The sequence below is a fragment of the Oryctolagus cuniculus genome, chromosome 13 (assembly GCF_051225735.1).
Source record: "Oryctolagus cuniculus isolate XC-2025 breed Fujian yellow rabbit chromosome 13, ASM5122573v1, whole genome shotgun sequence".
Classification (NCBI taxonomy): Eukaryota; Metazoa; Chordata; class Mammalia; order Lagomorpha; family Leporidae; genus Oryctolagus; species Oryctolagus cuniculus.
In genome coordinates this window covers 78,940,278-78,966,454 of record NC_142879.1, presented here as the reverse complement: position 1 = coordinate 78,966,454, position 26,177 = coordinate 78,940,278, and the positions used below count along the sequence as shown (strand labels likewise).

The 26,177-nt window shown below is 39.6% G+C and overlaps 1 protein-coding gene across 1 annotated transcript; it reads left to right on the top strand.

Annotated features, from left to right (window-relative positions):
• Positions 1-1,679: 1,679 nt before the first annotated feature.
• PGER1 (prostaglandin-E(2) 9-reductase-like) lies at positions 1,680-25,904 on the top strand. The gene is made up of 9 exons (NM_001297499.1): positions 1,680-1,763; positions 7,216-7,383; positions 11,185-11,301; positions 11,992-12,069; positions 12,493-12,615; positions 15,570-15,679; positions 15,938-16,103; positions 21,222-21,304; positions 25,862-25,904. Exons 1-9 carry the CDS (start codon positions 1,680-1,682, stop codon positions 25,902-25,904), a joined length of 972 nt encoding a protein of 323 aa, NP_001284428.1.
• The last annotated feature ends 273 nt before the right edge of the window (positions 25,905-26,177 follow it).

Sequence of the window (26,177 nt, the reverse complement as noted above, 5' to 3'; positions counted from 1 at the left end):
TCATATCCGAGTCAAGGCACCATTATGTCGCTCCCCCTCTTCGTGGAGGAACGACACTAAACCCTGCACTGTTCTTTTGTCTGCTCAGCCCTCCCCGGGTTTGCTGCTGGTTCTTCCTGGGTTGGCTACTGACCCTTCCACCTCCGTGGAAGGGCCGTTCCCCCTGCCACTTTCCCCACTTCCGCGGGGGAGCGGCACACCGCCAGCCGGCTCTCTCGGGGGCTGCACAGGTGTTCCTTCAGATAGATGTTCCTGGTGCATGTTGTCTCTCTCCTCCTTTATAGTCCTCTTCCACCAATCCCAACTCTGCTACCCACACGCCGAGTACGCTGCTCTCCTCCAATCAGGAGCAGGTCCTGCTGTTTATTGGTTGAACTGGAGGCAGCTGTGTAGAAGCTGTTTCCTCCTCTCCCAGCGCCATATTGTGGGAGAGCAGATGCATAGAATAAGTCTTAATTCCAGTAACTTAGTCTAGTCCGAGTTGCTCCCAGTTGCTCCCCACACTATATTGTGGGCACACTGCATTGTGCTCCTCCAGTTTTCTGTGAGATTCATCCCCAATGTGTAGTGAGCTCTGAGCATCTTAGGCAGGCTGGATGGGTGCACAGGAACAAAGCCACAATCTGCAGTTTTTCAAGTGACTGGGGAAGGAGGGGAGGCCATGGGGAAGAGTATGATCCCCAATTCTAATTATTTGCCATTCCTAGGAGCTGTGTTTCCAAGCTGCTCTGCTCCCCTCCTGTCACAGTGGCAAGCCATGTATGGTCCTGGGCTTTGTGATTGCTGGTGCCCTGTTGGAACCTTAGAGCTCAGTTTGCCCTGCGAGAATGCAGGCATGTGTTTGAGGGCTGGACTTAAAACCAGTGAGAACTGTGGAATTTTCCCACTTCAGGGCTGCTGGTCTGTATTGCTGGCAGGAGGTGAAACACCTCTTTGCTCTTTTTCCATTTAATATGGCATTCGCAGACAAAAAGAGGTGAGGTAATGCCTGTATCTGCTGGTGCCAGTGGCCAGGACGGTGTTTATGTCTTCTCTCTCTGCTGGATTGAGGAGTCTCTGTGCTGTTCTGTCAGTGCAATACTGGCTTCCTTACCTCTTGGTGGGGTGGGTTTGTGCGGAGACAATCACTGGAGCCTCTTACTCAGCAACCATTTTGCTGTGAACTCCTCAGCTTTAACTTGTGGTCTTTCATTGACAGCCTATGTTGGAAAAATTGCTTAGTAATCGTTTAGTTCTCTGTATGTGAGGGGTGTGTGTGTGTGTGTGTGTGTGTGTGTTTTCATGTGGTATAAGAAAGCTAATTGCTTCAAAAGATATGTGATTAGAAAGGATTTCATCAAGACAAAAATAAAACAAACAAAACAGTAGGTGGGTGGATGTTTGTAGTCTAAAGTCAGTAGTCGCTTGATCAATGTTTTGCAATACTTTACAGCATGTAAGAGATTATGAAGAGAAAATTTACTAAATGTAATGGTTTATTTGTCAGTGATAAAATGTTTAGTTTCATATAAATCGTTGACCTGGTTCCAAGTCTCTATTTAAACGTGGAATACTGCTTTAAATGTACTCCTCCCATATTTCATAGGCAGTTAAGTAGGCAGTGGGGCATTGACTTCCTGTTATTCCTCTGAAGGCAGAAGTAATAAGCAGAGTGTGCTTGGCCAGAGGAGTGAAAGGCCATGGATCCCAAGCATCAGCGTATGGCATTAAATGATGGTCACTTCATTCCTGTACTTGGTCTTGGCACCTATGCACCTGAAGAGGTAAGTCTAGCTGTTGTTCTGTGGTTGAGGGGACAAAAGAGAGTTGACTAGGACGGGTGAAGAATGACATGAATGTGAAGTCAGCCTGCTGCCGTGTGACTGCAGGACTCACTTGATTCTCCAATTCCCCAGGCTAGAGCTATTTTATACAGAAAATTGAACTTAGTCACAGTTTATTCTGTGTGACAGTCAGGTCCTGTGGTGCTCTGCTGATGAACAAGGATATTCATGCTGCTTCTTGTTTCCATTTACTTCTTGCTTTGGGTAAGGGAAGTAACCCCACTCTCAACAAGACTGCTCATTAGCTCACTTGCCTGTTATTTCTTTGCAGTTGGAGTGGATTCTTTGTTTTTTTTTTTTTTTCTGACATTCAAGAAATATTTCCTCCTTCCAAAAAGGATGATACAGAGAAATTTTTTTCATTATAAAGAAAGAAAATGCACAGAACATGGAAAGTGTTCATGCTGTTGTGCTGTGGGTTAACCTTGAGCATTATAGCATAATCACTAGACCTGAATCAAGTAGATATTCCATTATACTACTCCTACCTCTGACAGACTTGCCTCAAAGAAATATAGTATAGAGTTAGGGGAAAATGGGAATCCGATGAGATGAGAACAAGGCTAAATTATTCATTGTTGTTAACAAGTGTTGGACTTAAAGGAAAATAGTGTATGCGTGAGCCTATGAAATAAAACAAGTCACCGTGCACTTACTCCCCATGTAGGACCTCTTTTCTTAAGGAGTTCTACTATAAGAATAAACTGCAAATCGTGTCCTCAAATTGTACTCCATATGTTGTTGTGTGTGTGTTGGTGCAAACTCTTGAAATCTGTACTTAACACAGAGTTGGTCTTCTGTATATAAAAGCAAATTAAAAATGAACCATAATGAAGAAGGGGATGGGAGAGGGATGGGAGGTGGAAGGAGAGTCAGGTGGGAGGGTGGGTATGAGGGAAAGAACCACTATATTCCTAACATTGTACCTTAAACAATGCATTCATTTATAAAGCCAAGCACTGAAGGGTTGAGGATGGGTACTTCATTATATTCCTACAATGTATCTATGAACTACATTGAATCTGTTCTCTTTGTATTAATATTACATTAACTTAAAAATAAATTATAAGAAAAATGTGAACACTGTTGAGGCAATTTGGCATGTTATCATCTTCTGATTACATAGATGTATGGCATTGAACTGTTTACCAGTAACTTGAACTCCTATTGCATTTTTTTTGTAAGACTTAAGGAAATAACCGAAGTCCTTTTGGAAGACTCGTGCCAAGAAAAACTAACTTTTCTTTTTTTAGAAGTTTTGTTTATTTATTTTGAAAGTGAGAGAGACAGAGAGAGAAGAAAGAGAAAGAGAGAGAGACTTGCTTTCCATCCACTGGTTCACCCCCTAGATGGCCCAGTAGCCATCCAGATCTCCCACATAGGTGGCAGGGTCTCAAACCCTTAGGCCGTCTTCTTCTTTTCCTAGACCATTAGCAGGGACCTGGAATGGGAAGTGGTACCCATATGGGATGCTGGCATCAGAGGTAGTGGCTTTATCCACAGTGCCGGCCCATACTCATTTTTCAAAGTGAAGTAACGTGAAGGAGAGTAAAGGATCAAGGACACCAGATAAAGTCTTGGTCATGGTAAATGAGTGAGTGTCCTCACATCTATGAGAAGCAGAAGGCTGCTATCAGCAGAGGGTAGTACGATCTACTATCTGCTTCATTGTTATTTCATTGAATAAAGGAATCATCTCAAATTCTTCAAATAAATGGAAAAGTTTTTGTTCCATTTGTCTGTTTATCCTTTACCAAATACTTTCAAATCTTTACACAATTTTTAAAAGCTGATAATTTTAAATTTAACTATGTATATCTTTTTAAAAATAAAAGAGCTATTTTAAGAAGTGAAATGATGTTAATAATCATTTATATGATGCAATAAATTTCTTGTGTGAAAATACATACACAGGGGGCCAGTGCCATGGTGCAGCAGGTTAAAGCCCTGGCCTGAACTACCAGCATCCCATATGGGCGCCGGTTCTAGTCCTGGCTGCTCCTCTTCTAATCCAGCTCTCTACTATGGCCTGAGATAGCAGCGGATGATGCCTCAAGTCCTTGGGCCCCTGCAACGCTTGGGAGACCCAGAAGAAGCTCCTGGCTCCTGGATTCGGATTGGTGCAGCTCTGGCTGTTGCAGCCATTTGGGGAATGAACCATTGAATGAAAGATCTCTCTCTCTGTCTCTACCTCTCACAGTATCTCTGTTTTTCAAATAAATTAGAGAGAGAGAGAGAGAGAGAGAGAGAGAGAGAGAGAGAAGAAAATACAGACACAGTGGCCATCACTTTAGCATAACAGGTAAATCCACGACCTGCAGTGCTGGCATCCCATATGGGAGCTGGTTCAAGTACCGGCTGCTCCACTTCCAATCCAGCTCTCTTCTATGGCCTGAGAAAGCAGTGGAAGATGGCCAAAGTCTTTGGGCCCCTGCACCCATGTGAGATACCTGGAAGAAACTCCTGGCTCCTGGCTTCAGAATGGTGCAGCTCCAGCCGTTGCAGCCAACTCTCAAGTGAACCAGAGGATGGAAGATCCCTCTCTCTCTCTCTCTCTCTCTCTCTCTCTGCCTCTCCTCTCTCTCTGTGTAAGTCTGTCAAATAAATAAATATTTTTTTAAAAAATAAAAAATACATATACATTGTGTGTGTGCATGTGGCTAGCGTTTTTAGTTAGCCTATTTGGTGGGTGTGCTCAGACAGTGGAGCCAAAGGCAATGGATCTCAATCTTCAGCGTGTGGCGCTAAATGATGGTCACTTCATTCTTGTACTGGGATTTGGCACCTATGCACCTGCAGAGGTAAGCTGAGTTGCTTTGTGATTGAGGGGGCAAAGGAAAATAGACCTAGGAAGAGTAGGCAACCCACGTTGTGAAGTCACCCAGTCTATGTGACTGCAGATTTCGCTTGATTTTCCATTTCACAAGGCTGGAACTAACTTGTTCACAATTTGTTCAGCATGACATATCCTGTGGTCCCCTGCTGATGAACTGATTTTGCTTCTCGATAGGTCTATTTCTCACTTTAAGAAAGAAAAAAAAAAGTCCATGCTCAATAAGGTTGCATGTCAGTTTGCCCGCCGGGTATTTGTTTGCAGTTGAAGTGGTTTCTCAGCTTTTCTCTATAATTCAAGAAATGTTTCCTCCTTCCAATATGCAATGATTCAGAGGCTTTTTGTTGTTGTTGTTACTAGAGAGCAAATGTATAGAACGTGAAGAGAGAGTAGTGCTGTTCCATGGTTGGTTAACTTTGAGTACCATGCAATAATTACTGGATACAGCCAAAGTAGATTTTCTCATGTATTACTCTCACTTCTGGGAAACTTTCATGAAGGAGCCTACTTTCATGAAGGAGTTCCATGTTAAGAGAAAATGGGAACGTAGGAAGAGCAATGCTGAATTGTTGATTTTGTTAACAAGTTGGAGTTAAAGGAATATGGTATATGATTTCCTCAAATAAAAGTGAGCACCAGCTGGCGCCGCAGCTCAATAGGCTAATCCTCCACCTAGCAGGACCGGCAAACTGGGTTCTAGTCCCGGTCGGGGCGCCGGATTCTTTCCCGGTTGCCCGTCTTCCAGGCCAGCTCTCTGCTGTGGCCTGGGAAGCCAGTAGAGGATGGACCAAGTGCTTGGGCCCTGCACCCCATGGGAGACCAGGAGAAGCATTGGCTCCTGCCTTCGGATCAGCGCAGTGCGCCGGCCACAGTGCGCCAGTCGTGGTGGCCATTGGAGGTGAACCAACAGCAAAAGGAAGACCTTTCTCTCTCTCTCTCTCTCTCTCTCTCTCTCACTATCCATTCTGCCTGTCAAAAAAAAAAAAATGAGCACCACAGAGGAAGTTTTGTATGAAGAGATTGTCCTCTGATTACATAATTGTATGACATGGGACTGTTTACCTCAAATTTAAACTTCTATTTTCTTGTCGTGTATGAATTAAGGAAATCACAGAAGAGCATTTCAAAGATATATGCCATAATTTAGTTACTTTCAGACTGATGTGGCATGAATGAAAAGGACACCAGACTAAGATTCAGCCCTGATAAAACTCTGAATATACTCAAATTTTAGGAAAGTAGAGGCCTGCTACCAGGCAAGGGCAGTGGGGTCTAGTATTTGGTTCATTGATTAAAGCCAGCCTCTCAAATTCTCCAAATAAATGGAAAACTGCTTGATTTACCTGTTTATGTTTTTAATTTTTTTCTTGACAGGCAGAGTTAGACAGTGAGAGTGAGAGACATAGAGAAAGGGCTTCCTTCCATTGCTTCACCTCCCTAATGGCTGCTACAGCCGGCGCACTGCACCAATCTGAAGCCAGGAGCCAGGTGCTTCCTCCTGGTCTCCATGCGGGTGCAGGGCCCAAGCACTTGGGCCATCCTCCACTGCCTTTCCGGGCCACAGCAGAGAGCTGGACTGGAAGAGGAGTAACAGGGACAGAATCCGGAGCCCCAACCGGGACTAGAACCCGGGGTGCCTGTGCCACAGGCGGAGGATTAGCCAATTGAGCCGTGGCACCGGACCTTACCTGTTTATAATTTAACAAACACTTTCAAATCTTTATCCAGTTTTGGAAAGCCAATAATTTAAAATTTTGCTCTATTTTTTATAGCTTGTCCAAAAGAATTGGCCCGTTTTTAAGGGATGGCAGTAATAATAATCCCTTACATAATGCAGTTAATTTCTCATGTGAAAATACATATTTCTTAAGTATCAATTTTAGTTTTGGGTGGCAGAGGGCATATAGAATGGCTCCGTAGAAAAAGATTAACATGCTATCTTGCTGTCCACTGAACTACATATCTACAATCTTGGCCATGAATGAACCAACATTCTTCTGTATTCCCTAACTTTTAGGATGTTGGTTGTAGCTAAACTGCATGTGCAAACTAGTTAGCTAGGTATCACTGCTTTTCACTGAGGGACTGGAACATAAGTGTGGCCTAGTAGAAGGGATATATGTAACCAAACCCGAGTGAAAAGCTCAGGAATGGAGACTGTAAATCAACATCTTCCTTTTCAGATGTTTTCTTTCAGATGTTGTCACTTATGTTAACTTTCCTTTGTGAACTCATGATATGAATAATAACCATGACACTAACTTTTTGTTGTGTCATTTGAATCCTTCCATTAAATCAATAAAACTGGCATAGTTCCTGAGAAATTTTGCCAGCAGTGATTAACATAGTTGCCTGGTGTGGGGAGGTTCCTCAGCTGTTTATTTTTTGCTGATAACTAAGGGAGATCCAGGCAAATTGTAATGTACTGATCCACTAAAAATGCACATTTATTCTAAGACATGAGAAAAAAAAAATTGATTATTGTGAAGATCACCGATGATGGCTGTACTAATTTCTAATCATTTGGTCTGTAGATAATACTTTTGACTGCTTCTCTAGGTTCCTAAGAGTAAGGCTGAGGAGGCCACCAAAATAGCTATAGATGCTGGATATCGCCATATTGATGCAGCTTACCTGTACCAAAATGAAGTGGAAGTAGGTTTGGCCATCAGAAGCAAGATTGCAGACGGTACTGTGAAGAGAGAAGACATATTCTACACTTCAAAGGTATAACGTGCTTGATGTGTTGGGGTGTAAATCAATAAAAAGTGATGTGTGCAAAGGATAATTACATAATTTTGTCAGGAGTTGTTGAGGAATTGTTCTTTTTGGCACATTTTAACCATGCATTGTATTTGTATTACTTTTCATATATTTTAATTTAAGATTTAACAGTTGATATTTTGCCTTATTTGCTTTCATATATAGATACATTAATGCACATATATACTACTTTTTCATGAAATTATCACAAAATGTGAAATTCATGACAATGACCCTAGAGTAAGGAAATAAAGGTATATTGTCCTGTGGATGGCAGTGAAGACAATGTTTTCACCATTTATGTACAAACATTTATGGCATTCACACATTTTTATGCTTTATCAATATATATTTACTTCTACAAATAAGAGAAAGATGTGGCATTTGTGGTTTTGTGTCTGGCCTATTGACTTAACATAATGATCTTCTGTTTCATCAATTTTGTCGAATATGTCAGGATTTCATTCTTTTTATTGTTTAAAATTTTATTTAAGGAATACAAATTTCATGCATTTAAAAACAAATTTTGGAACATGGTGATTCTCCCCCCGCCCCACCTCCTTCACAATCATACTTCCACCCTTTCGTCTTTCTCCCTCTCTTTTTCCCATTCTTATTTTTTACAAAGGTCAGTTTTAAGTTAATTTTACACTCATAAGATTAACTGTACACTAAGTAGAGAGTTCACTGTGTGGTAAGAAGCAAAAAGAACACAGACAGGGCTGGAGCCATGGGTTCACCTGGCTCACTAGGCTCACTAGGCTCACTAGGCGCCGGATTCTGTCCCAGTTGCTCCTCTTCCAGTCCAGCTCTCTGCTGTGGCCCGGAAAGGCAGTGGAGGATGGTCCACAAACTGGTGATTTGATAAAGGGACTGTAGCATATATAACACAGTGGAATACTAATCAACCATAAAACACGAAGTCTGGACATTTGCAATAAAATGAACGAAAGTGGAGATTATTATGCTAAGTGAGTTAGCAAACATGACAAGTTTGCTCTTATATGTGGCAGTTAGTATAAAGCATACAATTTATATGGCTGTTATCTCATTTGGTAATTATAAATACTGCTTCATTGAATCATGACATATAAAAAACAATGCACCTTTCTTTCATGATGCTATTATTATTGTCACAAATCTCTCATGTTGTGGTATTGATATCTCTGTTTTCAAGAAAAATCAAATTAAATATGAAAATTAAAAAATAAAATATACAAGATATGATTCTGATTTTCAAAATCTGTTGAAGGTTGTTTTATGTTCTCAAATAGTATCATCTATTGTAGAGAATGTTCTATGTGCTGTTAAAAATAATGTATATTCTGCAGCTGTGGGATGGAATGTTCTATAGATTTCTAATAGTTCTACCTAAAGAGTACAGAACAGCTCTGCCTTTTATTTGTTGATTTACTGTCTATTTCATCTGTCTATTGATGTATGTTGTGTGTTAATGATCCCCAGTACTATTGTTTTGGAGCTTATGTATTTCTCTATATGGATGAAACTGGATGTCCTAGCTATAGGTGCATATATATCTGCAATAGTCATATCTTCTTGGTGAACAGATCACTTGTTCATTCCACAATAGCCTTATTTGCTTTTTCTTTAGCAGTTTTTCCCCTTACAATCTATTTTGTCTGAAATAAGTATAGCTACTCTTACCCTATTTGATTTTTCCATCTATATCTTTCTCCATCCTCCCAATTTCAGTTTGTGTGTCCTTGGTGGTGAAGTGTGTACCTTGTATTCAGAATTTAGTGGAGCACTGTTTTCTTATCCATTCAGTCAGTCTGTATCTTTTAATGGGGAATTTTGTTAGCCATTCAAATTCAAGTTTATTATTGGCAAGTAATTACTTGATCTTGCCTGGTTTTTTTTTTTTTTTTTTTTTTTTTTTTTTGACAAACAGAGTGGACAGTGAGAGAGAGACAGAGAGAAAGAGAAAGGTCTTCCTTTTCCATTGGTTCACCCCCCAATGGCCACTACTGCCAGGGCGCTGCGGCCAGAGACCACACTGAACCGAATCCAGGAGCCAGGCGCTTCTCCAGGTCTCCCATGCAGGTGCAGGGCCCAAGCACTTGGGCCATCCTCCACTGCACTCCCGGGCCACAGCAGAGAGCTACACTGGAAGAGGAGGAACCAGGACAGAATCCTGTGCCCTAACTGGGACAAGAACCCAGGGTGCCAGCACTGCAGGCTGAGGATTAGCCTAGTGAGTTGCAGTGCAGGCCTGATCTTGCCTTTTTTGCATAAAAATTCAGTTTGTTTTGAATATGCATTGTTCTTTCACTAGTATATTTCTTAACTTCACTCTGTTTTATGATGCTGATTGTCTTTCTCTGTTCTATATTTAGTGCATTCTTAAGTATCACTTGTAATGCTTACTGGATAGTGATAAATACTTTTAATGACTTCTCCTCTTGGAGAAGACCCTCCTCTTGGAGGGTCATTATTCCATCTTTATTTAAGAATGAGTGCTTCTCTGGGTAAAGTATTGTGGGTTGGCAATTTTTCTTTTAGAACCTGGACTGTATCTCTTCATTCTCTACTGTCCTGTGGAGTTCCTGTTGAGTAATTTGTCAATCTTGTGAAATTTATTTCAAAAGCTAATACTGCTGTTCTCTTATCATTTTTAGAATCTTCTCTTTATGTTTTCTTTTTCAAAGTTTGACTAAAATGTGCCATGGTGAGACTGCTTTCTGGTCCTGCCTATTTGGGATTCTATGAAGTTTCTATATTTGGGTGTGCATACTTTTCTCTAAATAGGGAAGTTTCTGCCTATTATTTCATTGTCTAGATTCTGTTAGCAGTTCATTTTTGCCTTACTCCATGACTTTCCAAAACTCATGCCTCCAGTAGATTGATGGTATCCCAGTGATCTAAGACATTATTGTCATTAGTTTTAATTATTTTCTTTACTTTGTTTGGTCTGAGATATTTGAAAAGACCTGTCTTCGGGCCGGCGCCGCGGCTCACTAGGCTAATCCTCCGCCTAGCGGCGCCGGCACACCGGGTTCTAGTCCCGGTCGGGGCGCCGGATTCTGTCCCGGTTGCCCCTCTTCCAGGCCAGCCCTCTGCTGTGGCCCGGGAGTGCAGTGGAGGATGGCCCAGGTGCTTGGGCCCTGCACCCCATGGGAGACCAGGAAAAGCACCTGGCTCCTGGCTCCTGCCATCGGATCGGTGCGGTGCGCCGGCCGCAGCGCGCCGGCCGCGGCGGCCATTGGAGGGTGAACCAACGGCAAGGGAAGACCTTTCTCTCTGTCTCTCTCTCTCACTGTCCACTCTGCCTGTCAAAAAAAAAAAAAAAAAAAAAAAGAAAAGACCTGTCTTCTAGATCATTTGTCTTTCCTCTGTCTCTCATATCTTCTGTTAAAGTTTTCAGCTGAAATATCATTTGCTTTATTGAGGTCTTCATTTCTAATATTTTTGTTTGGTTCCTTTCCAATACTCTAGGTCTTTACTTTCTGAATTCTGTCAAATATAATCTAAACCATTGTCATTGTAATTACCTGATAAAGTCTGTATCTCTGGTGTAACATTCACCTTGGATTAGGATATTTTAAGTAACACCCAAAAATGACAGAGTTCTTACAGATAGGTCAGGACACAGGAAACCCGAAAAGAAGGCATCATGGTCCTTCCATGTTCATTACATTTTAACCAGAAAAAAAAAAAAAACACCTTAATATTAATTAAAGGAAATCAAGTATTTTAACTAATTTAACTAATTGTTGTACCACTTTTGCTGTTTAAACCCTGCAGCTTTGGTCAACTTTCCATCGACCAGAGATGGTCCGATCAAACTTGGAAAAGTCACTGAAAAACCTTCAACTGGACTATGTTGATCTCTATATTATTCATTTCCCAGTATCTATGAAGGTAGGGAGTTCATATCAAATTTATTTCATTGTAGTAGTCAAAATGGCTATCATTATCATGGATGAGTAAACAATACTGATAAATTTACAGAATGATAATTTACATAACTTATAGAAACTGCTCACGGTAGTTAAAGCTACATCGTTTATTGGATTAAGTAAATGAGAAGCTCAAGAAATGCTCATTTATGTTTGATAGCTTCGCTGCATCTTCTAGTATTAAACTTACTATTGAATAGAACCTTGATCCACGTCCTGTGGTACTAGTGCCTGCTGTTGGGTGAACACATTTTCAGGAAAATAAAGAGCGCTGATTGTTTCGCCTGGGTCAAGACCAGAATCCATAACCAGTGGAGATCAAGGTTAGGTAACAACTGATCTTCACAATGAAACGGATATTTCTTGGAAGTAAAAAACAGGAGAACACGAAGTAATATAAATCCACAGGGACCTATTATGCACTGGAAAAATACCAATTATTAATACACATAATAACAATTAGAGGGGGAGTGTATCCTAATGACATTATCCACTAGTCCATATGCAGTGCACATTACATATGTGGTGGAGCCAAAAATGTGCTCCACATAGTTTTTGGAAGTTTGTGTTCCAACACTAAATACAATGGATGTATTGCTGTTGTCTGGGTAGCTGAATATGGTGGTATATTGAAATAACTGCTCTTTTCTAGCCTGGGGAAGAGATTTTTCCAACTGATGAAAATGGAAAAGTCATGTTAGACATGGTGGATCTCTGTGCCACTTGGGAGGTGAGTACTTGGAGGAATGAGTACAGAGGAAGCAGGGAAAGGGAAAACTGGGTCACAATTAATCTTAAACGAATGAGATATTCATTCATGAATGTACAAAGGTTGATATACTGAAGCATGGGGTAGGAAGACAATACTGGGGAGAAACAGAAAGGAAAGGAGAAGTAGTGGAGTTGAAAGCAGGCTTCTTTTTCTGTGTATATACAATACTTCCTCTGGTTTCCTAAGAAGGACACAAAATTCTTTGTCTTGTTGTCAGTGTCTTCCCCTATGCCCTTTATTAGTTTTTCTCTTTGGTGTCTGTCACCCATTGCCCATTGCCTTCATTACAATCTCTTGATAATGTTCCTCTTAACTGTGTTAAAGGCCTTTGTATTATTCTACCCAGCTGTGAAAATATTTCTTCACTATCGTTCCTCCCAGGCCATGGAAAAGTGCAAGGATGAAGGATTGGCCAAGTCCATCGGGGTGTCCAACTTCAACCGCAGGCAATTGGAGATGATTCTGAACAAGCCAGGGCTCAAGTACAAGCCTGTCTGCAACCAGGTGACAACAAGCCTTCTCTCCTTCTGTTTTTCATTCCCTGCTCCCTGTGCTTCTGGTAGTTGTCCATCTGCTTGCCACTTCTGTCAACTTACTGTGTGAAAGACAAGATTCTGCAGGCTGAGCCTCTGTAAGCAAGGGAAGGAAGTGCCCTCAATTGTTTCTGTGCCTGTCCTTGTCTTAGTGAAATGGCAAGGAGATGTTAAGCTGAAATATGCATAAGAATGTGGAGCAGGTGTGAGAGTGGTAACAATGATCAAGAAAGGCAGCAGCCAATAATGAAACCTCAGTGGGAAGATTAATTCTTCCCAGATCAATGATCTGGAGGATGACCAGATGCATTGACTGCTGAAGATGATGTTGAAGGAACTCTATATAGGAAAGAAATCCATGAAGATATCTGATCGGTAGTAAATAAAGACAGAGTGAATGTCAAATAGGCGGTGAAGGTTTGTTTGGTGTTGAAAGACCTGAACCCTTCCAGTTGGTATCTTTTCTTTCAGGTTTTTTGAACAGAGACTTAGGTACAGGAAAAAAAAAAAATAACTGAAGATAATCTGGGGAAGAAGGTGGCAGTTAGGTGTTGATGGTGATAGTATTGTGGATTACATCAGTGCTCTGAAAATTTCAGCAATACTTAAGTGATCTTATCCCTGAGCACATTTTAGTCTGCATTGCCTTTCTTTTTTGCCACCAAATCAGCTGTTTAACCACATCTGTTCTGTGCCTAGTTTCATGTTCTAACTCTGTATCTAACAACTTACAATCACACATTAAAGACCTTTCACTGAAAAATCTGAATATAATTCATATAATGAAAAAGCACACTGATTCTCCAGAAAAAAATATTGTAAAATTAATGACTTTCAATAGTAATTTTACTCCAAAATTTTATTTTTCACAGATAGGGTTAGACAGTGAGTGAGAGACAGAGAAAAGTCTTCCTTCCATTGGTTCACCCCTCAAATGGCCACTATGGCCACAGCTACTCTGATCTGAAGCCAGGAGCCAGGTGCTTCCTCCTGGTCTCCCATGTGGGTGCAGGGGCCAAAGCACTTGCGCCATCCTCCACTGCTTTCCCGGGTCACAGCAGAGAGCTGGACTGGAAGAGGAGCAATTGGGACTAGAACCTGGCACCCATATGTGATGCCGGCACCGCAGGCGGAGGATTAACCAAGTGAGCCACGGCGCCAGACCGAACTCCAAAATTTTTATTTGAAATTTAAAACTTTCAGGATATTTGATAATGCAGATATTCCATATTTATCTCCCAAACCCAAAATTGAAGACATTTTTTCATGTGTCTAATGTTAATTGACATATAGCAAGATGTCTTAATACCGATGTACAACATTTTGCTGATCCTCTTGACACTATTTGCTGAAAAGGACTATTCATCCACACAGACCTCGGAAAATATCTCCTGGGATAGAAGACACCATACCACATAGTTATAGTTTCACAATTGGGTCTAAATTGGTTTCCAATTTCTTCTTCATATCATTTAACATTTTCCATATTGTAACTTTTCTTTGTTGTCCACAAATGTCTTTCTATAGTGCAGTAAAATTATAGTTCACAAATAGAATTTGTTAGGTTTGTCATGCTTGTTTTTTTCCTGAATGGTCAGCGATCTTTTCTTCCTGTAATATCTAGACAGATTTTTGCAGATGTTCTGTTTTTTTCTCAGATTGTTGCCTTATAGTAATATTTCTTTATTTTAACTTTCCATAAATGAGAAGTTAGATTTGAATGCTTTATTTTATTAAGATTTCTTATTTTTTGAAAAACATTTCATTGCAATTAACAGTAGTCAATTAGGTGATAATAGTCAACAAAGAATGAAATATTCCTTAACCACTTTTTACACAATGGATAAGTTGCCACTGATGACTTTTGTCTTAAGGGTGATGATTGCACTGCTGTTTGTAAATAATTAATTGCATTTAAAGTACACTTTTTGCTTTTGTTACTTGACATTTGCACCTTAAATCAGTATAAACCATAATAATTCCTGTAAGGTAGGAGTAGCATTAATACTTTCCCTTTAATTAGAAAGCAGTTAATGTTATAATCACTGTCACTAGGGGCAAATTTTTATATTCCCTCTTTCTCTCTTCCTTTTTTATATATTGATAACTATGGAATCATGGATTTTTATGTACTCTATGTGTTAGAATTATTTTTACTCATTATTCTTTGGATGCTGAAATCTATTCAAATGTAATCAATACAATTCCTACCATATTGATATGTTTCTCCATCGGAGATGCCCTAATGAGGCTTTTAAAAATGCTTGCTTTGTGGCATATTCAGTGCCAAAGATCAAAGAATGATAACCTTGTCCCAGAAGTGTTGATTGTCTGCTTAACACAGAAACGATTATTTAGCCACCCAAGAACTGAGCATGTAATTGCTTCTTTTTAGGAATTCATATTTTCATATTTCCACAAGACAAAATATTAACTAATTTGCTTTAGAAATTCTTACTTGGGGGCCAGCATTGTGCTGTAGGTTGAGCCTAAGTTTGTGACACCTGAATCTCATGTTAGAGTTATATTCCCAGGGGCTCCATTTCCAATCCAGCTTCCTGCTAATGTGTCTGGAAATGTACTAGATGACTGTAGAACATGAGCCTTTTCCCCACATATAGGTTCTAGGCTCCAGGCTTCAGCTTGGCCCAGTCCTGAATGTTGTGATCGCTGTTGTGAGTGAAATAGCAGTTGGAAGGCCTCAACTTCAATCTCTCTCTCTGTCTCTCTCTCTCTCTCGCTCTTTCCCTTTCTACTAATATAGATTAATATTTAAAACAAAATTAAAAAATTTTTATGGATTGATATTTCCAGTCTAAATTTCATGTTACATTGTTAAGTTCAACTACATTTACTTTTAAAATTTCCCTTAAAATTAATAATAACTTTTTATATAGTCATATTTTTCAATCTGTGTATCCACAGGTGGAATGTCATCCCTATCTCAACCAGAGAAAACTGCTGGAATTCTGCAAGTCAAAAGACATTGTTCTGGTTGCCTACAGTGCTCTGGGATCACATAGAGACCCTAAATGGTAAGAGAAAAACAGGCAAGTTTATTTAAAATATCATTGTTGATGAAATATTACTAGTTTTGCAGAGCTACCTATCAACTGGCTCAGGGGGGTGGCAGAATTTGCATTTCAAGCAGGGTCATATGATATTATTTTGGTGACCCAAGAACCGCTTTTGAGCAACACTTGTTCAGAATGGGTCTGCTAATCTGTTTTTGGACGCCTCTGACAGTCTGAAAACTTAGCCTCAGAAGTTAGCTTTTCTACCTCTCCTTCCAGGGTGGACCAGAGTGCTCCAGTTCTCTTGGAAGATCCAGTCATTTGTGACTTGGCAAAAAAGCACAAGCGAACTCCAGCCCAGATTGCCCTCCGCTACCAGCTGCAGCGTGGGGTTGTGGTCCTGGCCAAGAGTTTCACTGAGAAGCGGATCAAAGAGAACATGCAGGTGATGGACATGTGGGGCCGTAGGCACCATGGATCCTACACAGTATCTTTCACTGTGTGCTTCTTAGCAAGATGTCAAGACATCTTTAGGCCAAGTCTATTTCTCTGGTTTTGATGATGCATTTGAGATTTGTATATATTTGTGACACATCAGGGCTAAGTAGAATTAATGGTGAAACAGAAAGCAGAGAATAGTGTTGCAGCATTAAAGACAGTATACTCTGCAGTCAATCACAAAGAGGCATCTTGTTTTCCTTTTCTGAAATTAGGGCATCAGACTATGTAATTTTTGGTTTTTAAATTATGATCGTTTTATTTTTAATTTCTCAGAATTCATATAGTTTAATACCTATATATTTTTAGTTAGGTTTTCCTGTCTTGTAAAGCAGGTATTCAAGTCTTTGTTTAAAAAATCATGTTTCCGTTTTAATTAAGAGACTCTTATTATACCATGTGTAAAGCAAACACCTTCCACATAGGAGATTATGTGAAAGTATTATTTTTATCTGAGAATTGGGAAACCATTATTCTGGTGAGATCTAGCTACCATTCAGTAGGCCTACCCATAATGAAGTTATGGGGTAATAGGCAATGGATCCAAAGGGTATGGAGCCTACCCAAATGAAATATCGGGAGATATTTCTTTGATCCCTCTATCATGTTCATAGTTGTGTATTCTGGGCTTTACTTTTGTATGAGATGCAGTTGTTAAAATGTGTTCTTGGGTCTTACATTGTGGTGAAGCAAGGTAAGCCCCTGCCTGCAATTCCAGCACCCCATAGGAGAGCTGATTTGAGTCCCAGTTGCTTCACTTTCAATCCTGCTCCTTGGTAAAGTGCCTGGGAAAGAAGTGTAGGTTATAGTTTTTCTTCTCTTCATGGTGTATTTTCATGATCAAAAATTCCTACTTTTGTGTAGTTAAATCTTTATTTGTCTGTGACTGACGTGTCATATGTTTTCCTATAGGGAGAACAAAATAATATTCCACTACACTATCTACAAAATTGTCATCATTTTTCTTTCTAAATTATCCTCTTAATTCAACTAGTATTTATTAAATACTGTTTGAAATACATATAAGAATCCACTGACCTGATGTGTATTTTTAAAAATAATATCAAGGAAAGGAATTTGGGACTTTGCTTGGATTGCCCATTGCCCATATTCAAATGCTTGGATTTGAGCCACAGTCCTGCATGTATAGTATTCCACAATGTACATAAATACCACAATTTTTTTTTGAATGTATTTTTTTAACTTTTATTTAATGAATATAAATTTCCAAATTACAGCTTATGGATTACAATGGCTTCCCCCCCATATCGTCTCTCCCACCCGCATCCCTCCCCCTTCCCACTCCCTCTCCCATTCCATTCACATGAGGATTCATTTTCGATTCTCTTTATATACAGAAGATCAGTTTAGCATACATTAAGTAAAGATTTCAACAGTTTGCTCCCACACAAACATAAAGTGAAAAATAATAATGATTTTTTAAATGATGATGAAATCAGATCAGACCTATTGTCATGTTTAATCCCAGTGAGAGTCAAGTTGGGAATTGATAATATCTTCTTCTTTTTTTTTTTTTTTTTTTTTTTTTTACAGAAGATCAGTTTAGTATACATTAAGTAAAGATTTCAACAGTTTGCACCCCCATAGAAACACAAAGCGAAATATACTGTTTGAGTACTCATTATAGCATTAAGTCTCAATGTACAGCACATTGAGGACAGAGATCCTACATGAGGAGTAAGTGCACAGTGACTCCTGTTGTTGACTTTACAAATTGACACTCCTGTTTATGGCATCAGTAATCTCCCTATGCACCAGTCATGAGTTTCCAAGGCTATGGAAGCCTTTTGTGTTCATCGACTCTGATCTTGTTTAGACAAGGTCATAGTCAAAGTGGAGGTTCTCTCCTCCCTTCAGAGAAAGGTACCTCCTTCTTTGAAGACCTGTTCTTTCCACTGGAATCTCACTCACAGAGATCTTTCATTTAGGGTTTGTTTTTGTTTTTGTTTTTGTTTTTGTTTTTTGTTTTTTTGTTTTTTTTTTTTTTTTTTTTTTTTTTTTTTGCCAGAGTGTCTTGGCTTTCCATGCCTGAAATACTCTCATGGGCTTTTCAGCTGGATCCGAATGCCTTTAGGGCTGATTCTGAGGCCAGAGTGCTGTATAGGACATCTGCCATTCTATGAGTCTGCTGAGTATCTCGCTTCCCATGTTGGATCATTATCCCCTTTATTTATTCTATCGGTTAGTATTAGCAGGTACTAGACTTGTTTATGTGCTTCCCTTGACTCTTAGTCCTTTTATTATGATCAATTGTGAACTGAAATTGATCACTTGGACTGGTGAGATGGCATTGGTACATGCCACCTTGATGGGATTAAATTGGAGTCCCCTGGTATGTTTCTAACTCCACCATTTGGGGCAAGTCAGCTTGAGCATGTCCCAAATTGTACATCTCTTCCCTCTCTTATTCCCACTCTTATGTTTAACAGGGATCACATTTCAGTTAAATTTCAACACTTAAGAATAACTGTGTATTAATTACAGAATTAAACCAGTCATATTAAGTAGAACACACAAAAACAATACTAAGAGGGATAACGTATTAAGTTGTTCATTAACAGTCAGGGCTATGCTGATCAAGTCACCATTTCCCATAGTGTCCATTTCACTTCAACAGGTTTCCTTTTTGGTGTTCAGTCAGTTGTCACCGATCAGGGAGAACATATGGTATTTGTCCCTTTGGGACTGGCTTATTTCACTCAGCATGATGTGTTCCAGATTCCTCCATTTTGTTGCAAATGACTGGATTTCGTTGTTTCTTACTGCGGTATAGTATTCTAAAGAGTACATATCCCATAATTTCTTTATCCAGACTACCGTTGATGGGCATTTAGGTTGGTTCCAGGTCTTAGCTATTGTGAATTGAGCTGCAATAAACATTAGGGTGCAGACCGCTTTTTTGTTTGCCAATTGAAATTCCTTTGGGTAAATTCCAAGGAGTGGGATGGCTGGGTCGAACGGTAGGGTTATCTTCAGGTTTCTGAGGAATCTCCAGACTGACTTCCATAGGGGCTTGACCAGTTTGCATTCCCACCAACAGTGGGTTAGTGTCCCTTTTTCCCCACATCCTCACCAGCATCTGTTGTTGGTAGATTTCTGAATGTGAGCCATTCTAACCGGGGTGAGGTGAAACCTCATTGTGGTTTTGATTTGCATTTCCCTGATTGCTAGTGATCTTGAACATTTTTTCATGTGCCTGTTGGCCATTTGGATTTCCTCTTTTGAAAAATGTCTATTGAGGTCCTTGGCCCATCTCTTAAGTGGATTGTTGGTTTTGTTTTTGTGGAGTTTCTTGATCTCTTTGTAGATTCTGGTTATTAACCCTTTATCTGTTGCATAGTTTGCAAATATTTTTTCCCATTCTGTCGGTTGTCTCTTCACTCTCCTGACTGTTTTTTTGCAGTACAGAAACTTCTCAATTTGATGCAATCCCAATAGTTGATTTTGGCTTTGACTGCCTGTGCCTCCCGGGTCTTTTCCAGAAATTCTTTGCCTTTGCCAATATCTTGAAGGGTTTCTCCAATGTTCTCTAGTAACTTGATGGTATCAGGTCGTAGATTTAGGTCTTTAATCCATGTTGAGTGGATTTTTGTGTAAGGTGTAAGGTAGGGGTCTTGCTTCAGGCTTCTGCACGTGGAAATCCAATTTTCCCAGCACCATTTATTGAATAGACTGTCCTTGCTCCAGGAATTAGTTTTAGATCCTTGATCAAATATAAGTTGGCTGTAGAGGTTTGGGTTGATTTCTGGTGTTTCAATTCTGTTCCCAGTCATCAACTGGTGGACATCTGTGTGAATTCCATATGGTGGCTATTGTGAGCTGAGTGTCTATAAACATGAGAGTACAGACAACTTTCATATGTTGACTTAATTTCTTTTGGGTAAATTCCCAAGTCATACAGTAGATCTATTTACATATTTCTTAGGAATCTCCATTCTGTCTTCCATAATGATTTGCCAATATTTTATTTTTTCTGGTTTGTGATAACTAATATACAGAGTACAAAATGTGTAATGGAAATTATCAAAATTAACATTTTTTTCAACTTTTATTTAATAAACATAAATTTCCAAAGTACAACTTTTGGATTTCGATTATAGCAGATTTTCCTCCCATAACCTCCCTCCCACCCACAACCAACCCATCTCCCACTCCCTCTCCCATCTCATTCTTCATCAAGATTGATTTTCAATTATCTTTATATACAGAAGATCTACTTAGTAAATACTAAGTAAAAATTTCAACAGACTGCACCCACAGAGACACACACAAAATAGAGAGTGCTATTTGATTAGTAGTTTTACCATTAATTCACATAGTACAACTCATTAAGGACAGAGATCCTACATGGGGAATAGGTGCACAGTGATTCCTGTTGTTAATTTAAATGAAAGATCTCTGTGAGTGAGATCCCAGCAGAAAGAATGGGCCATCAGAGAAGGAGGTACCTTTCTCTGAAGGGAGGAAAAGAACCTCCACAATGAGTATGGCCTTGTCTAAAATTGACATTTTGAGATTTATTTTTTATAGCCTTTTCTATACTCATAAGGAGCAGCCATTATTCTACTAAAAAATAAGAACTTTTAAACAATCAAGTTGTCAACCTTTCTTTTTTGTTCTTTCATTTATGGAATATCAAATCCAACTGTGTTGAGGAATGCTACTAATTTATCTCAGATATTTCAAAGCTTATTATAAATTCTTCTGTATCTTGCAGTCACATGGCCCGGTCATTTTTAAATAATGTCAGCTTTGTTTTCCCACTACAAAATTTGAGCTATCCTCTATGCGTAGAATTGTACAGTATCAATAATCTAGTAATGCATATTTTATTTTGTCACTATTTATTTTTTATTCCCTTTTAATTTCTATTGTTTGTTATACTTTATTGTTTCATTTTAATGTAATATTAATAAAAAGAGGAAAGATGTTGGGCCAGTGTTTTTGATTACTGTTTTTTTTGAAGTCTTGAAGTGCTGAGAAGCATTCCAGGATTTTTCAGATTATCAGTATAAAAATAATAATAATTTCTGCTCTCTAACAGGTTTTTCAATTTCAATTATCTTCAGAGGACATGAACGTTCTAGATGGTCTGAACAGAAATCTTCGCTATGCTGATGCTGAATTGTAAGTTTTTTGGTAAAGGCATTCCCTTCATTCATTTCCTGAAGAGGAATGTAGGATGGGTATTAGACTCTTATCTCCAACTATCTGTAGGCATGAACACTGGGGAACACCTGTGTCACCTAATTAAATGTTTGCAAAATGATGACTACTTCTTCTTTCCACAAACCTTCTCAATTCTTACCAGATTGAAGGTATATCCAACAAATCTGTGGTCATAGGCAGAAATCTTTTTACTTAGCATGTTGGTTTATTTCATAAGCCAAGAAGAATATTTTCTTTCCAAGAATTTACAAACTAAAATTCACATGAACCATAATGTGCAAATCAAATCCTGACTTTTGTAAATGACTGATTTATTTTTGGTATATTTTCTAAACAGAATTTTCTTGAAACCTTGAGAATTTGGAAAACTTTAGCTTATAGTGTTCATCATGTGAATTGCCTTCTTTTTTCTTTTTTTAAAAGATTTGTTTATTTATTAATTTAAGAGGTAGTATTACAGAGAAGGTCTTCCATCCACTGCTTCACTTCCCAAAAGGCTGCAAGGGCCAGAGCTGTGCTGATTCGAAGGTGGATTAGGAGAGGAGTAGCTGGGACTAAAAACCGGCACCCATATGGGCTGCTGACAATGCAGGTGGAGGTTTCATCTACTATGCCACAGCATCAGTCCCGTGACTTGACTTTTATTTATGGTAGTGGACTATTTCTTTAAAATTGCTTATTTAAGTACCTAAAAGTGAGAGAAAGAAGCATTTTGAAGGAAATGAATACTATTTTCAGAGGTCTTGAAAGTTTATTTATAAGAATATTTTCTTGGAGAATGAAGACAGACAAATGGGTATTACCATAATGTTAAATTTATTTCGTGAATTTTGATACACAATCATTAGTGAAGAATTCATAAGGAAAATTAACCCAATGGCACTCTTTTTTTTTTTTTTTTTTTTTTTTTTTTTTTTTTTTTGACAGGCAGAGTTAGACAGTGAGAGAGAGAGAGACAGAGAGAAAGGTCTTCCTTTTTCCAGTGGTTCATCCCCCAAGTGGCCACTATGGCTGCACCGATCCCAAGTCAGGAGCCAGGTGCTTCCTCCTGGTCTCCCAAGCAGGTGCAGGGCCCAAGGACCTGGGCCACAGCAGAGAGCCAGACTGAAAGAGGAACAACCAGGACAGAATCCGGCACCCCAACTTGGACTAGAACCCAGGGTGCCATGTCCACAGGTGGAGGATTAGCCTATTGAGTAGTGGTGCCGGCCCCCAGGGCAATCTTATGGTTTTGGGTATGCTAAGACAAATATCCAATGATCCACAAGTATTTACAATGTTCATTATAAATATCACTTCAGAAATAGATCAAAACATACTTTACTTGAGACAGTACTTTGTTTGCAGAAATCTTTTGGTAACACTCCTAGTCTGTAAAGCATAGATATCTTACTAATAATAAGTATGAAAGTAATATATACCTAACACTTACATGCTATTATGAAAAGAAATACAAAATAAGTCAACTTGGGACTTACATAGGCAGAAATACTTCACCTTCCCTATGGAATTTCCCCTGAGATACTTGCAACTTTATGTTTTAGTAGTTTGAAATCTCTCCCTTGCTTTTCTCTGTGTTTGCTAAGGATTCAAACACTGCATTTCTCTTGATGGAGTTTTGTCGCTCCCCGTCTTCGTGGAGGAACGACACTAAACCCTGCCTAGGCTTCATATCCGAGTCACGGCACCATTATATCGCTCCCCATCTTCGTGGAGGAACAACACTAAACCCTGCGCTGTTCTTTTGTCTGCTCGGCCCTCCCCGGGTTTGCTGCTGGTTCTTCCCGGATTGGCTACCGACCCTTCCACCTCCGTGGAAGGGCCGTTCCCCCTGCCACTTTCCCCACTTCCGCGGGGGAGCGGCACACCGCCGGCCGGCTCTCTCGGGGGCTGCACAGGTGTTCCTTCAGATAGATGTTCCTGGTGCATGTTGTCTCTCTCCTCCTTTATAGTCCTCTTCCACCAATCCCAACTCTGCTACCCACACGCCGAGTACGCTGCTCTCCTCCAATCAGGAGCAGGTCCTGCTGTTTATTGGTTGAACTGGAGGCAGCTGCGTAGAAGTTGTTACTCCCTTCTCAGCGCCATATTGTGGGAGAGCAGATGCATAGAATAAGTCTTAATTCGAGTAACAGTCTAGTCCGAGTTGCTCCCCACAGAGTTTGGCCATAAATGGTGAATAGAAACACTTTGTCATGATTTTCTGAAGTATGGTGACCTTGATGCAGAGAATGAAATCTTAAAGTTAGAGTGAAAGTAAAAGAATAAGAATGGAGTCAAAAGCACACAAGGGGAGAGAATGTATATCCAATATATAATATATATCTTTTTTCAACTGTATATATGATTATCTTTATTTTTATTATTTAGAAAACTTTTATTTAATAAATAGAAATTTTGAAATGCAAATTTTGGGTTATAGCAGTTTTTCCCCCATAAACTCCTTCCCAACTGCAAACCATCCCATCTCCCTCTACCACTTCCATACCATTCATATCAAGATTCATTTTCAATTATCTTTATATACAGATGGTCAACTTAGTATATACTAAGTAAAGATTTCAACAGTCTGCACCCACACAGACACACAAAGTATAGAGTACTGTCTGAAGACCAGTTGCACCATTAATTCTCATATACAACACATTAAGGACGTAGATCCTACATGGGGAGTAAGTGCACAGTGACTCCTGTTGTTGATTTAATAATTGACACTCTTATTTATGATGTCAGTGATCACCCGAGGCTCTTATCATGAGCTACCAAGGCTATGGAAGCCTCTTGAATTCACAAACTCCGACCTTATTTAGAGAAGGCCATTAGCAAAGTGGAAGTTCTCTCCTCCCTTCAGAGAAAGATACCTCCTTCTTTGATGGCCCGATCTTTCCACTGGGATCTCATTCACAGAGATCTTTCTTTTTTTATTTTTTTTTTATTTTTTGACAGGAACAGTGGACAGTGAGAGAGAGAGAGACAGAGAGAAAAGTCTTCCTTTTCCGTTGGTTCACACTCTAATGGCCACCACGGCCTGCGCGCTACAGCCGGTGCACCACGCTGATACGAAGCCAGGAGCCAGGTGCTTCTCCTGGTCTCCCATGTGGGTGCAGGTCCCAAGCACTTGAGCCATCCTCCACTGCACTCCCGGGCCACAGAAGAGAGCTGGACAGGAAGAGGAGCTACCGGGACAGAATCCGGCGCCCGGACCGGGGCTAGAACCCGGTGTGCCAGCACCGCAGGTGGAGGATTAGCCTATTGTGCCAGGGTGCTGGTGAGAGATCTTTGATTTAGGTCATTTTTTGCCACAGTGTCTTGGCTGTCCAAGTCTGAGAAACTCTCATGGGCTTTTTAGCCAGATCTGAATGCTTTAAGGGCTGATTCTGAGCCCAGAGTGCTATTCCAATAATATATCTTTACTCTCATTTTGAGCTCTAGCCTTATAGAATTTAAGCAAAAATACACTATAAACAAGAATAACAAGAAATATGCCTTCCTGCTATCTTTGGGTTTTTAAATTTATGATAGAAATAATTGTGATAGGGGCCAGTGGTGTGATATAGTAGGTTAAGTGTCACCGGCATGCCATATGGGCACCGGTTCAAGTCCTGGTTGCTCTACTTTCAATCCATCCCCTCTGGTGGTCTGAGAAAGCAGTAAATGTTGGCTCAATTCCTTGGGCCCCTGTGCCCACATGGGAGACCTGGAAGAAGCTCCTTACTTTGGACCTTGCTCTGGCTGTGGTGGCAATTTGATAGTGAACCAGCAGATGGAATACCTCTCTCTTTCTCTCCCACTCTGTCTATAGCCTTGACTCTGAAATAAATAAATCATTAAAACGAAGAAATAATTGTGAAAATAATGAAAGTGATTAGCATCATGCAAAATTGCATATACTCAAAATTAGTCAATATATTATAATTGGTAATGTTTTCTTGGTATGGAGAAAAATGAAGAATACACCAGGGAAATAATGCAAGGATACAGAGTGCAAATATGTAAACTATACAAAAAGCCTTTAGACATTGAAGTCTGTTTTATCGCTTCATGCTATGCATGATAGTCAGTGAGTAAATAATTAAAAGAGTTAAGAAAAATGTTGTCAACTTCCTAGGAGTGATCTATGCCCCCTGAAATATATTAGTATTAAACAGTGTTCCGCTGTGTCCTTGTTCAAAAACAGACAAAATACACTTCTCTTTTCACTGAGAATCTTCTATAAGACAGCACCGGGTGTCACCTTGCATTATTGAAAGACATAGTTAAGCCAGAGTAATATGTTTGAATTTCTTATTTTGCATGTTCTGCAGGTTAAGCTCCAGGTTAAGGTATATAATTTGAAAAAAAAAACTGAGTATGACTGCATTTACAATAAATTATTACTCATACGTACAAGTTACATTTGGAAACTAGAAAGGAAAGAATATTAATTTTTACTAACATGGTTGCTTCACAACAGTCCTTTCAATACACTCGAAATGTGTTTATTGATCTTAGATGGTACAATTTTTCTCATTTTAGTGCGGCTGGACACCCAAATTACCCATTTTCTGATGAATATTGACATGGAGGAATTTTTCATGAATTCTAAAAAATCTCCTGCATGTGGATGTGATACAGGAGAAGTCTCAGATGCTGGTGATTGGACACATCTCTTCTGCTTAGCAATACACCTCAGCTACAGCTACAACCACAGGGCATGAAGCGTGGACAGCAAATTTTTACCATTTTCAAACACAATTTTAAATGTTGTTTTATTAAAGATTCTTATTCACCACTGACTCCATTACTTCCATGGTTTGTTTCATTCTGACTCCTTAGTACTTAAAGTGATTTT